Source organism: Saccopteryx leptura, chromosome 5 (assembly GCF_036850995.1).
Source record: "Saccopteryx leptura isolate mSacLep1 chromosome 5, mSacLep1_pri_phased_curated, whole genome shotgun sequence".
NCBI lineage: Eukaryota > Metazoa > Chordata > Mammalia > Chiroptera > Emballonuridae > Saccopteryx > Saccopteryx leptura.
In genome coordinates this window covers 163,163,504-163,177,799 of record NC_089507.1, presented here as the reverse complement: position 1 = coordinate 163,177,799, position 14,296 = coordinate 163,163,504, and the positions used below count along the sequence as shown (strand labels likewise).

At 45.4% G+C, this 14,296-nt stretch overlaps 1 protein-coding gene across 2 annotated transcripts in view; it reads left to right on the top strand.

The window, feature by feature from the left end:
- Positions 1-14,296, top strand: part of TEX2 (testis expressed 2) — a 131,092-nt gene that overhangs the window by 89,166 nt on the left and 27,630 nt on the right. For both annotated transcript variants that reach the window (XM_066386412.1, XM_066386411.1), the window contains exons 6-7: positions 4,690-4,836; positions 9,560-9,659. In XM_066386412.1, coding sequence (XP_066242509.1) covers positions 4,690-4,836; positions 9,560-9,659 — 247 coding nt within the window. The remainder of the gene's footprint in view (positions 1-4,689; positions 4,837-9,559; positions 9,660-14,296) is intronic.

Sequence of the window (14,296 nt, the reverse complement as noted above, 5' to 3'; positions counted from 1 at the left end):
CCTTTCTGCAGCCAAACAGCAATATTAGGAAATGTATGCACTTTTATTATTTAAGCTCTTTAATGTTTATGACATTCATTGGAAATGAGTTCTTTCTAGCAGCCTGTTGAATCCAGATTTTGTTTATAAAGCTACTTTGATGCATTCTGAACATTTTGCTGCTCTTGGATTTTTCTTTGTGTCCAGTGAGTCTGTGGAAAGAACTTGAGTTAGTAAAAGGAACTGTTGAAAAGATTAAACAGCGCTGGCTGGTTGGCTCAGTGGTAGAGCGTCAGCCTGGCGTGCAGGAGTCCCAGGTTTGATTCCTGGCCAGGGCACACAGGAGAAGCGCCCATCTGCTTCTCCACCCCTCCCCCTCTCCTTTCTCTCTGTCTCTCTCTTCCCCTCCCTCAGCCAAGGCTCCACTGGAGCAAAGTTGGCCCGGGTGCTGAGGATGGCTCCTTGGCCTCTGCCTCAGGTGCTAGAATGGCTCTGGTTGCAACAGAGCAACACCCAGATGGGCAGAGCATCGCCCCCTGGTGGTCATGCCTGGTGGATCCCGGTTGGGCGCATGCGGGAGTCTGTCTGACTGCATCCCCATTTCCAACTTCAGAAAAAAAAAAAATAGATAAAACAACCTGCTTGTCAGTTATTTCAGAAATTTGTTTTCACATCATAGTCTTTGGCTTGGGCATAAATTGTGAAGTAGCCTTTGTTTCTTGCCTTTTTTTTTTTTTTCTGAACCTGTTTCCTGTGAATAACTAGGGTTGTCAAGAAGGGTTAATAAAAGGTAGGGTAGCCTCTCCCACTTGAGAAGGAAAGAGGGCCCTGTTCTCTTATGTAGCCTAGACATAAGGAAGACATGTCGTGCCCTCTGTGTGCAGCAAACAGGCCCTACCTGAATTCCTTGGGTGAGAGGAGAGCATTGTCCTCAGGTGTTCACTGAGAAGTCTACATACAGAATCAGATGTGATGCGAAGACAGTAACATCAGAAAAGCTAGACTGAATCGCCTTGGGGGTGAGATGCAGGTATTCAGACAGAGAGAAAAGTGATTCCATAAAACGTACGGCTGTGGCATGACTGAGTGCTCGCTGACCACAGACTTCCACTCCTCCGTCCAGGACCTGGTGATAGAATTGTGTTGGTTAATATCAAAAGACATCACAGCACTAGAAAAGCACAGAGAAAAATACTCTCCAGCCGTTAAAATGATTCAGGTAGAACCATGTGTTCGGAAGTAGAATGATCAACATGTTTTAAACTGTCACTGGAAAGGGACCAGGGCCCAGGCTGGTCAGCCCTGGCACAGTCTGTGATGTGTGGGTTCTTGACTTTGTGGAGGAAAGATTTTACAACACAAGTCCCGGTGATTTTGAGAGTACATTTATTAAAGCTGGGACAGTGAAACAAAAGGAAGGCTTAAGATAGAAGAGACAAGATTAAGGTAACATAAGCGAGCCACGCTGGGCTATGTGGACTCAGGAAAGGAAGTTGCAGAGGCTAAAGGAGGGCTCTTGGAGACCGTTTTGGGGGCCGGCCCAGGACAAACTGCCGCTGCACACTGCTGTCCTGGTTGCAAGTCTCATGGGAACCCTTAGAGTTTAGGACAGTAGTACTCAACCTGGTCCCTACCGCCCACTTGGGGGGCATTCCAGCTTTCATGGTGGGTGGTAGCGGAGCAACCACAGTATAAATAAAAAGATAGATTTAACTATAGTAAGTTGTTTTTTAAAGATTTATTCTGCCAAACTTAGCAAAAATCCGACATAAAGTACTTGGTAAGTAATTATTATATGCTTTAACTTGCTATAACTCTGCTTTATAAATTTTATAAAGTTACTTCCCTACTTTATAAATCACCATTACTGTGGAACCTGTGGGTGGTTAGAAAATTTTACTACTAACAGAGATACAAAAGTGGGCGCTAGGTATAAAAAGGTTGACTACCCCTGGTTTAGGAGAATGAAAACAAAGATACATGCCTGAGGAAAGAAGGGGGGAACATAGGCTTGAAGACCAAGGTCGTTGGCTTGAGCCCAAAGGTTGCTGGCTTGAGCAAGTGTGGCTTGAGCCTGAGGTCCAATCCCCAGTCAAGGCACATAGAAGCAATCAATGCACAACTAAGGTGATGCACCTTTGAGTTGATGCTTCATGCATTCTCCTCCTCCCTTTCTTCTCACCCCCTCAAAAAAAGAGGAGGGTATAGGTATGCTCAGGAGAGACCACACACTGGGTTTTTTCCTTAGGGTTTTTATCTGTTTTCTAAAGGCGGGCGGAGGGCTCAGGGAAGGTCTCGGGAGGGTCTCAACAGAATGTTCAACAGCTTTTCAGGTATATTTTTTAATATGCTGATACATCAAAACGAGCCTGTAGGGGAATTTAGGATTGTTCTCTGGTCAACTTCACTGCTTTACTTTTATGTTGGGTTTGTCTGGCTCTAATTGGGTTTTTGGTTATTTATTTCAGCTGTCTTCGTGTGTTCTGGGTTTGCCGGCACTAATGACATCAGCTGGGTCTCTGTGATCTGTCTCCTCTACTAGAGTGCTTTAAGCTACTCACTCTGTAGTTGGGGAGGAGAGCTGTATGCCACCTGCTCCTAAGTGTCCTTGGGTAGGGAAGATAAGACCTTGCATTTTATTAGTAGGCTGTTCATTGCTTGGCCTTGTTTAACTATTTTGTCTGTGTCCCTCATTCCAGTTGTTAAGGAATTTTCCTAGCTTCTTATTCTCCTGCCTCAAAACCAAAGTTTATTTTTTTTTACATGAGACTCACGAACATTTAAAAGGGAGACCTTTTGCAACACCCTAATTTGAAGGACTCCTAGACAGTGGTCGGCAAACTGTGGCTGGCGAGCCACATGTGGCTCTTTGGCACCTTGAGTGTGGCTCTTCCACAAAATACCATGAGCGGGTGCTACCTCGATAAGGAATGTACCTGCCTGTATAGTTTAAGTTTTAAAAATTTGGCTCTCAAAAGAAATTTCAGTCGTTGTACTGTTGATATTTGGCTCTGTTGACTAATGAGTTTGCCGACCACTGTCCTAGAACATAAAATATCTCTCCTTACTTGCAGTAACATTAGACTGAAGATGCAAGTGAACCATCAGGTCCCTGAAGAGAGAGACAGCATAAGCTCTGACAAGACTAGTGGACAGGTGGGTGCTGGGCAGTCTGCTAGGCCCTGCGCAAGGTCAGCGACCAGTTCACCGGGATCAGACTCTCAGCACTCCAGGCTTCAGAAAAATCACACAGTTTAATGCCATAGACCTTTGGTGTACTCACAGGTCATCAATCCCCAAGTGTCAAATCCATGAGCACCAAGCCCCATGTGTCCTGTGTTCCTAGCCTAGGCACCTAGCTGGCTGTGACATGGGTACAGTCACAGCCGCCTACAAGAGATTGCACTGATGTGAACACACATATATGGAGCATGGAGACCATGCGGTATCTGGTGTGTGTCATGGCAACAGGTAACCCATGAGGGCAGGACTAATGCGTTTATATAAACCACAGAAGTAAAAGTGTGACAATTCACCGACTTACGCATTTCTAGTTCTTTTGGTCTTTGCTTTCCAAGGCTAATTGCTTCTATAAAGTTTTAGTCTCATTAGAGACCTCAGCACAGGGAAATGTCTGTCACAGCAGGAGCCAGTCACACCTCCTTGTTCCTTCCTACAGGACCAAGCAGGTGGAGATCAGGTTCTGCCAGTAAACGATGGGTCTCAGGCAAGATGCTGCACACTTCCGAGTCTGCTTTCTCATCCCCCAAATAGACGTAGAAGTTCTGTCTTTCTGGGGTATTGTGAGGCAGAAATGGGAACCTGAGGAGTCTTCTCACAGGGCCTTGCTTGGTATCATTGGACAGCAACAGTGACAACAGCGATGGCCACCAGGCATCAACTGCTCTGACCTTCTAACCTCACCGCAGCTTCATGGCTGTCACTGCTGCCTCTCTCCTCTTCTTCACCCTCACCACAGGAGAACTAGCCTTGGAAATCAGAGACAAACCTACATTTGCTCTTCTACCTTCCACACTGGCTCTAACAGATGTTCTAGGTAGATTGTATCACGTGGAGGTGAAGTCCAAGTGAGAAGGGCTACAGGAGTTTCCCCAAATTACTGAGAGTATCTCACTCTACTCCAGGGCTGGGGTTCTTACTACATCAGTGAGACAGATTCTAAATATCTTGATACCCACTTAAATTAGTATGTCTGGGTGTAGCACCCAGGTACTAGTATTTTTAAAAGCACTTCCCTGCCCTTTGCCCAAGAGAATTATGAGTCACAGAATCAGGTTGAGTGTAAGAATCATGAGCAGTGGAAAACTGTAGGGCTGCCTGGTGGGGATGAGCATGACAGCCACTCACCCAGGGAGCCTCAGCTGAGAGAAAGGCGGACATTAATCGGTACCAAGCTCATTTGGAGCAGGGTAATTTGGCTGAGCTAATTGTATGAAATATTAACTGATTCATAGGAAGATTGGTAGAAAAAGAAAATAGACGAAGAGGAATTTTTATTTGTAATGGTGGCTTTTCTTTCTTCTTCCCTTCACTGACATAATGTGGGGCTTGTAATTTAGAGGGAAGAAATTCAACTCACGTGGTCGCCCATCTCTGTTGGGAAGGACCTTCAATGACTTTATAAAAATAAGCACCTGTCTTGTTCTCCAGTTGCTTTCTAGCTAATTTTGGTCTCTTTTCTATTACCAGTTGCCAGAGGCTCCACCCTTTGAGGAGGAAGAACAGGAAGCTTGGGTGAATGCCTTGCTTGGAAGAATGTTTTGGGACTTCCTAGGAGAGAAATACTGGTCTGATCTGGTGTCTAAGAAAATCCAAATGAAACTCAGCAAAATAAAGGTATTGCTTTCACCCGAAAGGTTTTTAATTCTTTATATTTCTCACTTTCTGGAAGTTTTGTACCATTATATTCTCAGTGAAAAATACCTCCCTTTAAAGCATATAACATACGAGAGGAGTGAATTCTTGTCAAACAATATATCTGGGTTGTGACCTTGATTGACCATATGACTAACTGCATCTGAGGACTTAGTGGCCATTCCTGTTTACTTATATCCTGTGTTGCCTTCCTTGTTGTCCATCCTAGGGGATAATCCAGAACTTGGTTTGGAAACATATGAACTTGTGTAGCTCCCATTTGTCACGTAGACTTCTGTTATCTTTAATATCTGTGGAGCACACCCGGCCTCACAGCCTGAGCCACACAGTCTGTGCTGAGGAAAGTGCCTGACTGCTGAGGCCCTCTTTCCCAAGTGCTGCTCTCCCTCCACCCTGGGTAAGCCAGCTCTGAATGTGGCTGGCTTTGACCTTTACTTCGGGCCAGATGGTATTTTATTTTGAGCTCTCTCTTTGCTGAAAAAACAGTTGGGTACTGATTTAGACCCACTTGGAAGTGAGTTTAAACTGCATAAGTAGTCCTCATGGTTGCCACCGATGGACTCATTTAGTATCTCCTCTGGCAACCAAGAGACTTTATTTAGGTTACTTAGAAGTAAGTTTGTGACCCAACAAGGACTCAGCCAAGGAGGAGTCCCTTTGACCCCCAGATCTTCACTGAGAGGTGGCATAGTCAGCAGCTTGTCAGTGGATTTTGGGGGTCGTAGATACCTTTGAGAAGCAGAAATGGATGGATCCTTTCCCCAGAGAAAAGCACAGTGACAGAATTTTGCCCACAGTTGCAGAGGGTTCAAGGACTCCATGTTAGGAGACATGAGCTAAGTACAATTGCGGTAGAAGGAGAATATGCCCATGGAAGAGCTTTGCTCTGATTTTTGGGTGACCAGCAAGCTCTGTCTTTCTTCCTGAGCCCCCGATGTAGAGGAGAGGCTGCCTTCTAGGCTGGCAGAGGGAATTTCAGGGCAGAATTCGGGGCAGGCATTTGGGAGGCCTCTGTTGCCAACGGTCAGCCTGTTTGTGTTCTTCAGGTGGCTTGAGGATTGAACCCAGCCTGCTACCAAGGCCCGTGGGGGGAGCCGGCAGCGGCAGTGACCCTCCCGTGTTTGGAGATAAGAGGCCTGCAGCCCTCTGGGAGCTGACTCAGCCTTCCCGGGTCAAGGCACACGGCAGGGCTGGCATTTCCCTTTCCCCAGAGACTGTCATGGCTCTTCCCCAGGCAGGCAGGTTTTGGGTCCTGGCAGTGTGCGACAGAAAGCAGGCATGCCTGAACTCCAGGTGGGACACTGCTCTTCCCATGACACACAGTCCAAAACAAACGGAGATGGTGGTGTCCATCTGAGAGAGAAGGTGGTGTCCCAGGCTTCTTTCTGTAGTCATGGTCCCCGAGCCTCTGCCCCATTGGTGGAAAGTGGGGTTCCCTCTTCCTAGAGGAAGTAGAGAGAAAGTCTCTCATTGTCATTTCTCCCTTTGCTTGTCACATGGTCTTTTGCAGTTCGCAAACTGACCCTCCCTTTCGATTTTTGAAGTCAGAGTGCTGGAAGGTTAGGAGAAAAGGGGCCTAGATCCAGCAGCACCTGCCGTTCTAAGGCAGAGGTAGGACTCGCTCCACCCTGGGCTTGGTGCCCCCACTCTGATCCCAGCTGCTCCCCATGAAGTGCCCCCTAGACTGGTGGGGGCCCAGGCAGTGCAATAAACAGAAAGGCAGCAGGATATTATCCAGATTCTGAACCTGCCACCACCCCTGCCAAAGGAACTCTTTAATATTGTCACTAATATTCAGATATCCCTGGAAGAGCTATTGCTTAACATAATGAGTGTTGTTGAATGGCCAGTTAAGAGCCAGAATGGCTGGAGGAGCTGAGCTGTCCCATGTGACAAGGATCGCCTGTCTCCTGCTATTCCTTGAAGGCCTGACATTTGGACAACTCTTTATTGGCCTTGCCCTGCAGTCTCAAATTGTCACTTCACACATGATAATGACTCATTTTGAAAGAGCAGCCCAGTGTGTATATGGTGAATGGTGGGTTTAAAACAAGCCAAGTTTCTGCCTCAAGAAGAAATATCCGCATGGCCTTGGCCTGGGCCAGCTGCTCTGACACCGCTGTGGGGCTCTCAGTTGTTGGGGTGCTGTGGCTGGGGTCAGCAAGTGCCACTGTCTCTGCATATAGCTACTAACATGCCACCCACCAGTCTGAGAATGTCCCGTACACCTGACCGTCCAGTCCTCGTTGGGTTGCTCAGGAGGCTAAAGGACATTCAGTGAGTTCCCGTCACACTGTGCTGCCCTTTGGGTGGGCAGAAGAGAGGTTCTGGTTGAAAAGAGCAGGGAGAGTGACCTTTCCATTCCTTGCCTCCCCTGCAGGGTACAAAGGAGGCTCTCCGGGGCCTGGTCCTTAGAGTTCTGATTCAGATCAGGCATCTAAACAAGGAGAGGGTGGAGGGTGGCTGAGAAGTGTTCTAGAACCTTAGAGTTGGGTACTCCGGTGAGTACACAGGTAACCACACCCTTCAGGTGAATCCCGCCCCTGTCCTGCTGGCTGGTAGTGAGAGCCCACTGCAGCCTGCTGAGTCTTTCTCAGTCCCCAGTTCCTCCAGTAACCTCTTTCATCTTAGGTCCTTGAGGACTGCAGGGTGCAGGATGGGATGGGGTGGGAGGCTGGACAGGCTACAAGGAGGGACAAGCATGTTCCTGTCTCTGTCTTTGCTCTGCTGCTCAGTATTAGAGCCCTGTTTCCATAGAAACGCATCCTGTATCTGCCACACTGGGTATTAGAATGGCAATAATAGACAAAAAGGATAGGGGGAGGCCAAGGGTGCAAGATTTGGGCTACATCCTTGGCCAAGTAGCATTTTGTAGGCTGATTGGGAGGCCAGTGACCATATAACATTGATGCTTTTGGAAAAAGCTTTTCCAAACACAGTGACCACCAGTTTAGAGATGTACACTTGAATGCTGGCTCTAGTCATGTTTTGTTCATTCACAGACTTCGTAATAACTCTTTAAGTTAGTCCCTCCCCTCTGTAGGAAATCAGAGAGAAAGTGCTCTGACTGGTGCATCTGAAAAGTGTGTAAGTTTTTCTGCAAAGCGGCAGCTAAAAAGGTCCAGTCAAAATAGGCATTAAAGCCATGCCTGACTAAATGCTACGTCATTTAATGGGAAATGTTTAATATAACTTTAATTTTAAAAAAAATTACTCTAAATTTTACAAGATTATTCTAATGTTAAAATGGAGAAATACTTATGAGAATTAGAAAATTCTGGGGGGAAAAAAGAGGGACTTAACCAGATTATAAAATGTATTATAAAGCTATAGTAATAGAAGAGGCTTGATACTCGGAGAACACAGGGTGCCCGGTGCAGTCTCCAATTTAAAGGTGGCATTAATAAGGAAAGTATTGCTAGTCTAATAAATAGGTTAAGATACCTGACTAATTATTGGGGGAAAAAATTGAAGTGTATCCCTAATTTATATCTTACACAAAAATTAGTAGTGGATTAAAGATTTAAAAAAAACCCATACAATGTGCATAAATCTAGGTGGAGGAAACTTATATACATATACATATAGATGAATGAAGTCTGTAGTCTTGGGGCAAAGTTGGAATTCCTAAGCTTGATACCGATACTTCGATGTTATTTTCTCTTAATAAGTTCCCAATGATAGCTGTATTAGTTGAGGTCCCACTCAAATGGAGAGGCCTAAGAGGAGAGTTTAAGAAAGGGGAGATTTATAAAAATGTGATTTTCTGTAGAGAAAACAAAAGGGATAGTGCAGGACCCCAGGGCTGGCAGCAGTGGGGAGTGGTTACCACTCCTTGAGAGGTGCAAGTGTAAGGGGGCAGTTACAGGAACTTGGGTAGCATAGTTGGGGTGGGCTGCCTGTCTGACAAGAGCTGTGGCCTTTAATAGACAGAGGGGACACAGGTGGGACAGTACTCTTTTCTGTACCTTACCTGCCCCCCACTCCCTTGCCCACAGTTGCTTCCTATTGGCCAAGTCCAACCAGAAGTCAGAGGGCAAGCAAGCAAGCTAGCTTCTCAATGGATTTGCCCAGGCCAGCCCCTGGGGATAGGGAGGGACTCGCAGCCAGGGGCAAATGGAAGGGGCAAGAGATGTGATTTCTTTTTTCAAGGAATTCAGTAAATGTTGTGAGTTTGCCCATCAGAAATATTGTAGCGATTTCTTAACTCCCAAATGGTAGTCCAAGAACAGTCCATTTTCCCACACTTAAGCCAACGCTGGGTATTATTAACCTGCCCAACACTGCCGGCTCCTTCTCCACTGTCAGGCCTCTGCCAAACAGCACTCCTCAGAGGTACCTTCCCTGGCCTCCTTAGCCAGAAAATAACCCACCCCACCGCGCCCCAGACTCCCACTCTCCTGTTTCCTGCCTTATTTTCTCTGTAATATTAATCACTCTCTGAAGTTATTTGTATACTTATCTGTTTCTGCCTCTCTGAGATAAACCCCATGAGAGCAAGAACTTACCTGGCTCATCCTGTTTTATCTGTAGTATAATGCCTAGTATGTGATACGTGTTCAATAGATTTGGGTTAAATAAATATGTCCCCGAAACTTTGACCATCATTCCTACTGAGAATATGTTGAATTCTAACATTTACCAGGGTACTAATGTCTCATTCCTGTTTACTTCTCTTCTCCAGCTCCCCTACTTTATGAATGAGCTAACTCTGACGGAACTTGACATGGGGGTAGCTGTGCCAAAAATCCTTCAGGCCTTCAAGCCTTATGTTGATCATCAAGGTAACTCTTAATTGACTTTAGAGAGGAATGACCACTTCTCTGAGTGTGAAATGTCTCTTCACTGCAGATTGAATACCAAGGCTTTATGTTTGGAGGGAGTTGGTTCCTTTTTAAATCATGTATTTCATGTTGGTTGTCTTTGTTCTTAACAGTCACAGCCTCAAACCAATGGGGAATAGATCAGGACTTCCTCTCTCAGATCCTTCAAAAGTCCTCCTCCAGCTCAAAGATGCTCATGTGCTGGGAGGCCTGAGCTTTTGTGTGATTTAGAAACAGTCCCCACCCTAGATGGCTGCAGGGTGAGAGGCAGTGGGCTGGATTTCCGCCTCCCTCTCCTTGCGTGGGCCTCACGTGTGCCATCTGCCCATCCCTGAACGCATTCCAGGAGCTGCCTCTGCCCGTATGTATCCACGTCTTTACCTCGCCCCAGCTTCTAGGTTACACTTTCTTTCATTTTCATGTTTTACATCTTCATGTTCCTTACCACTCCTGGTAGGTGCTTAGTAGGTGTTGAATAAAGGAAGACATGTCAGGCAATATTTTGAAAGTAAGGCTCTCTATTAGAGCAAGGTTCTCAGATTTGATTTTTAAGACATACTATTGACATTATTTATACCTACTCTTTTGGGTTGGGGAAGAAAGAGTTGATTAGAATGCATAGAGAGTTTAAATAAATGTAAAGATTTATGTCTGTTTTGTGGCATGTAACTTTCAAAGGACCTTGATAAAAAATTTAGTACATGGGAGTTTGGTGAAAAGAAGAATGAGCCAGGTAGGCAGGAGGAGAATCTCCCAGTCGGGGTAGCAGCTGATTTTTCCCCTGTAATACCCCGTTCAAGTGGACCTCTTTCCACCTAACCTGGATTTATACTCTTCCTCAAAAGGATCAGGAACAAGGTAGGGTAGAAAAGAATTACAACTTTTTTTTTTGGACAGAGTCAGAGTCAGAGAGAGGGATAGATAGGGACAGATAGACAGGAAGGGAGAGAGAAGCATCAGTTCTTCGTTGCGACACCTTAGTTGTTCAATGATTGCTTTCTCGTATCTGCCTTGACAAGGGGAGTGAGGGGGGTACTACAGCAGAGTGAGTGACCCCTTGCTCAAGCCAGCGACCTTGGGCTCAAGCCAGTGACCTTTGGGCTTCAGCCAGCAACCATGAGGTCACATGTCTATGATCCCACACTCAAGCTGATGAGCCCACCCTCAAGCTGGCAACCTCGGGGTTTCGAACCTGGTTCCTCTGCCTCCCAGTCTGTCGCTCTATCCGCTGCACTACCGCCTCGTCAGGAAGTAATGCCAACTTTTTAAGAGAATGATATTTGTTTTGGAAAATTTAGAAACTCTAACATCTACTTGTGTCTCTGTATGGCTATAACAGATGGCTCTTGAACCATATTTAGTGAAATAATTTTCTATGTTATATACATTTGATATAAATACAAAGGGATTGTTTTTCTGGTGCTACAATTAGCAGTCCTTCTCTTTAGCAATGTTTCAGCTGACAGTGAGCCCATATTTTCATGTTTTGAGCATCCCATTGATTTCAGAAGAGGGAGACCAGAGTATTATTTGCAAATGCACTCCACCTAATATAGCACATTGAGATCGCCTATAACCAGTTAATTATGTCTACACTTTAATAAATCTGAGTGCTCCTAGGTTTGATTAATTTCTGGTTTACTAAGAGTAAAACTGGATAAGATTCTTTGCAAATGATTTAGCTAGCGTTTTCTTAACCACATGTGAAATTTTAGAAGATGCATTATCTTAGTCCTGGCTGGTTAACTCAGTCGGTTACGCCAAGGTTGCTGGTTTGGTCCCTGGGCGGGGCGCATACTGGAAGCAACCATTGAATGCACAACTAAGTGGAACAGCAAATGAATGCATCTCTCTCTCTTTCACCACCTGTCCGTCCCCCCCTCCCCCTTCCTCTCTCTGTCTCTCTAAAATCAATAAATTTTTTAAAAAGTTAATAGAATAAAGAAAAGATGCATCATCTGTTAAGTGTGTCGCTAGGATCTCCACTCCATTGTCGGCATACAGGCACTGCCCGCCTTCCTGCAGCCTCTGGCAGGCTCTGGGTTGCCCTTTGCTCTTTGCCTCTTTAGGAATTGACTTGCATGTAACAAGCTGGTAAATGATCAGCTAACATAAACCTTCTGAAAGTCAGGCTTAAATAAAGTAAATAATGTGTGTGCATGCTCTATTTTCTATTTTCTAATGCATTAGCAGTCTCTTATCTCAGGACCAAATTTGTCCTTTGTTGAATTAGTAGAAATTTCCAGTGGGAGGGGAACAGTGCCACAACTGGGCCTTGCTGCATTTCAGAAGTGTCCCTGTGGTTTTCAATTCTGCAGCCGCCCAGGACAGCTTTGTCAGGCTCTGAGTGAACTTTACTGACGTCTAAGTCTCTAGTCTCTACCTGTCCCTTGGAAGAGAGACAGTTTGCCTTTCTGTCTCATAGCACTCATACACTAATTATTAAAATTCTGTGGCACAACAACAACAAAAGGTTTTGCTGATCTGACAAATAAAATTGGTATAATTTTGATTCATTTACACCAGATGACTATTGTGTTGGCTGTTGTCATTTTATTTATTTGACCATCTATGGGAAAAGAGGTCAGTGCCCCTGACTAAAATTGCATGTTTTAAAGATCCTTACAGCACACTGGTTGAAAATTCTTACGCCAGAAATGAAAGCTTTTCGGTTTTTAATCCATGTGAGGCTTATTTAACTCCTTTCAGGGCAAGTTTTAGAGCTCTGCTTGCTTATATAACAAGGGAGGGAAGGAATGATAAAGACATAAACCCTGTGGGTTTGAAAAGTTCGGTCAAATTATGTTTTTCCAAGTCTGCAAAGGATACAAGTGATAGTAAAACAGAAATGAACGTGACGGAAGTACATGTTTTGGATTCCGCTGCTCTAAGGGAAACTCTCAGGGAAATTAAAATCAGGGGTGTCTTACTAAAACTGACTCGTTAGAGCAGAGCTCACTCCCCAGGGAGAGGCACCTCCCAGGGGTCCCCCCACACATACTTTTTAAAAATGCTTCCTAACCTGTGCTTGTTTGTGGGAGGCACATGGCTCGGTGGGCCCTGAGGTCCAGAGCTGGCTGCATCGCTCCATCCCCCAGATGTTCTACTTGAGGCAACACCGAGTGGTGGCTGTGAGCGCCAGCTCTGGGGTCAGACTGCTGGGTTCATAGTTGACCCATCTATCTTACAGCTCAAAACTGGCAGATCCTACCAGGATAAACGGAAAGAAAAATGCCACTGTCAGCTTTTGTGGCCTCCAAAGGAGTCAAAGTCTGTAGTTCCTCTGAATGAAATCACATTTTGGCCATCGCGGCCTTTCCGGGTTCTGGGACACAGCCAATTTCCAGTGAAGTTAATAAGGTTAAGTAACCACCTTCCCTAGGGTGTCTTCACTCCCTACCAAGGGCAGGTGACTGGAAACCAGGTTTGTCCCTCCTGCCTTATCTCTGCCCCTCCCTCTCCACATACACCTTTAACCATGGAGTGTGTGGGGGTCTGCTCTCTTTCATTCAGGCTACACAGTGGGGTCCAGAGTCCTGTCTCTGTAACTCCCCCAACCTGGCCTCCCCTTCCCACCTGAGCTGCTGTCTCCAGAGCCAGCAATTGGAGTCCACCAGGCCAGCCTTTTCAGCTAAGCTTTCCTCCTGGTTTTATGAACTCTGTTAGGGTAGGTAATGTTTGCTCCTTCACTTATTCAACAAATATTCATTGTAGAGAAAACTGGAATGTTTAGGTAAGAAGGAATACATTATTCGTCATCCCACCATTCAGAGACAGAGAGGCAGGGTTACCTTTTTGGTACATTTGGTATATTTCTGGTATAGTCCCTCCTAATGTTCTTTCTCTTGGGGTTAAAAATGAATTTGGAATCCAACACTTACAGAATTGGGAAGATGAGTATATAGACTTGAAAGGGCAGTTAGAGGTGACCTAGCTAACCCTGCTGTGTTTTACATGTGTAAGCTGAAGCCCAAATGGGCATGACTCACCTGAGAGCTGGCCTTCTGTCTTCTTCCACAGCTTCTGGGCCAGAGGCTCGCAGGAAAAAGGGCTTGAGCCAGGCCTTCATGTTGGGGCCCTGCTCCTTCCTTGTCCAGCAGTGAGACTTCGGGAAGTTACTAGCTACTTGGTCTCAGTTTTCTCATCTGGAAAGTGCTGGTGTCAGTAGTGTCTCCCTCATGTGGTTGTGGAGGAGATAAAATGTTACATGTAAAGTGCTCATAGACGACATGTGGCATAGAATGAACCATCAGTGTTTCTACTGCTGCTGTTGCAAAGCTTTGTTGTTAGTGAAAAGGTTTTCAACCTTTTTATAGTTGGGGACCTGTGACCAAGCTGACTGGAAATGAAAACACGCAATGAATAAAAGTTTGTCTTAACCGTGTGTAACAGTGCAACATGGTACAAGCTGGTGCTTAATTTCCAATCTCCACATGTACGATTCACTGAATAGTACATAAGTTTGTCCAAATGCTTTTTGTCTATTGCGCATGATTTATAAATGCTCTGCATGGTGCAAAAGGTTCTTTGGACGAGCCTACAAGTTCCAAAGATATCTAAGACAACCTCAGTAGTATTTTCATCGATGATACAGGCTG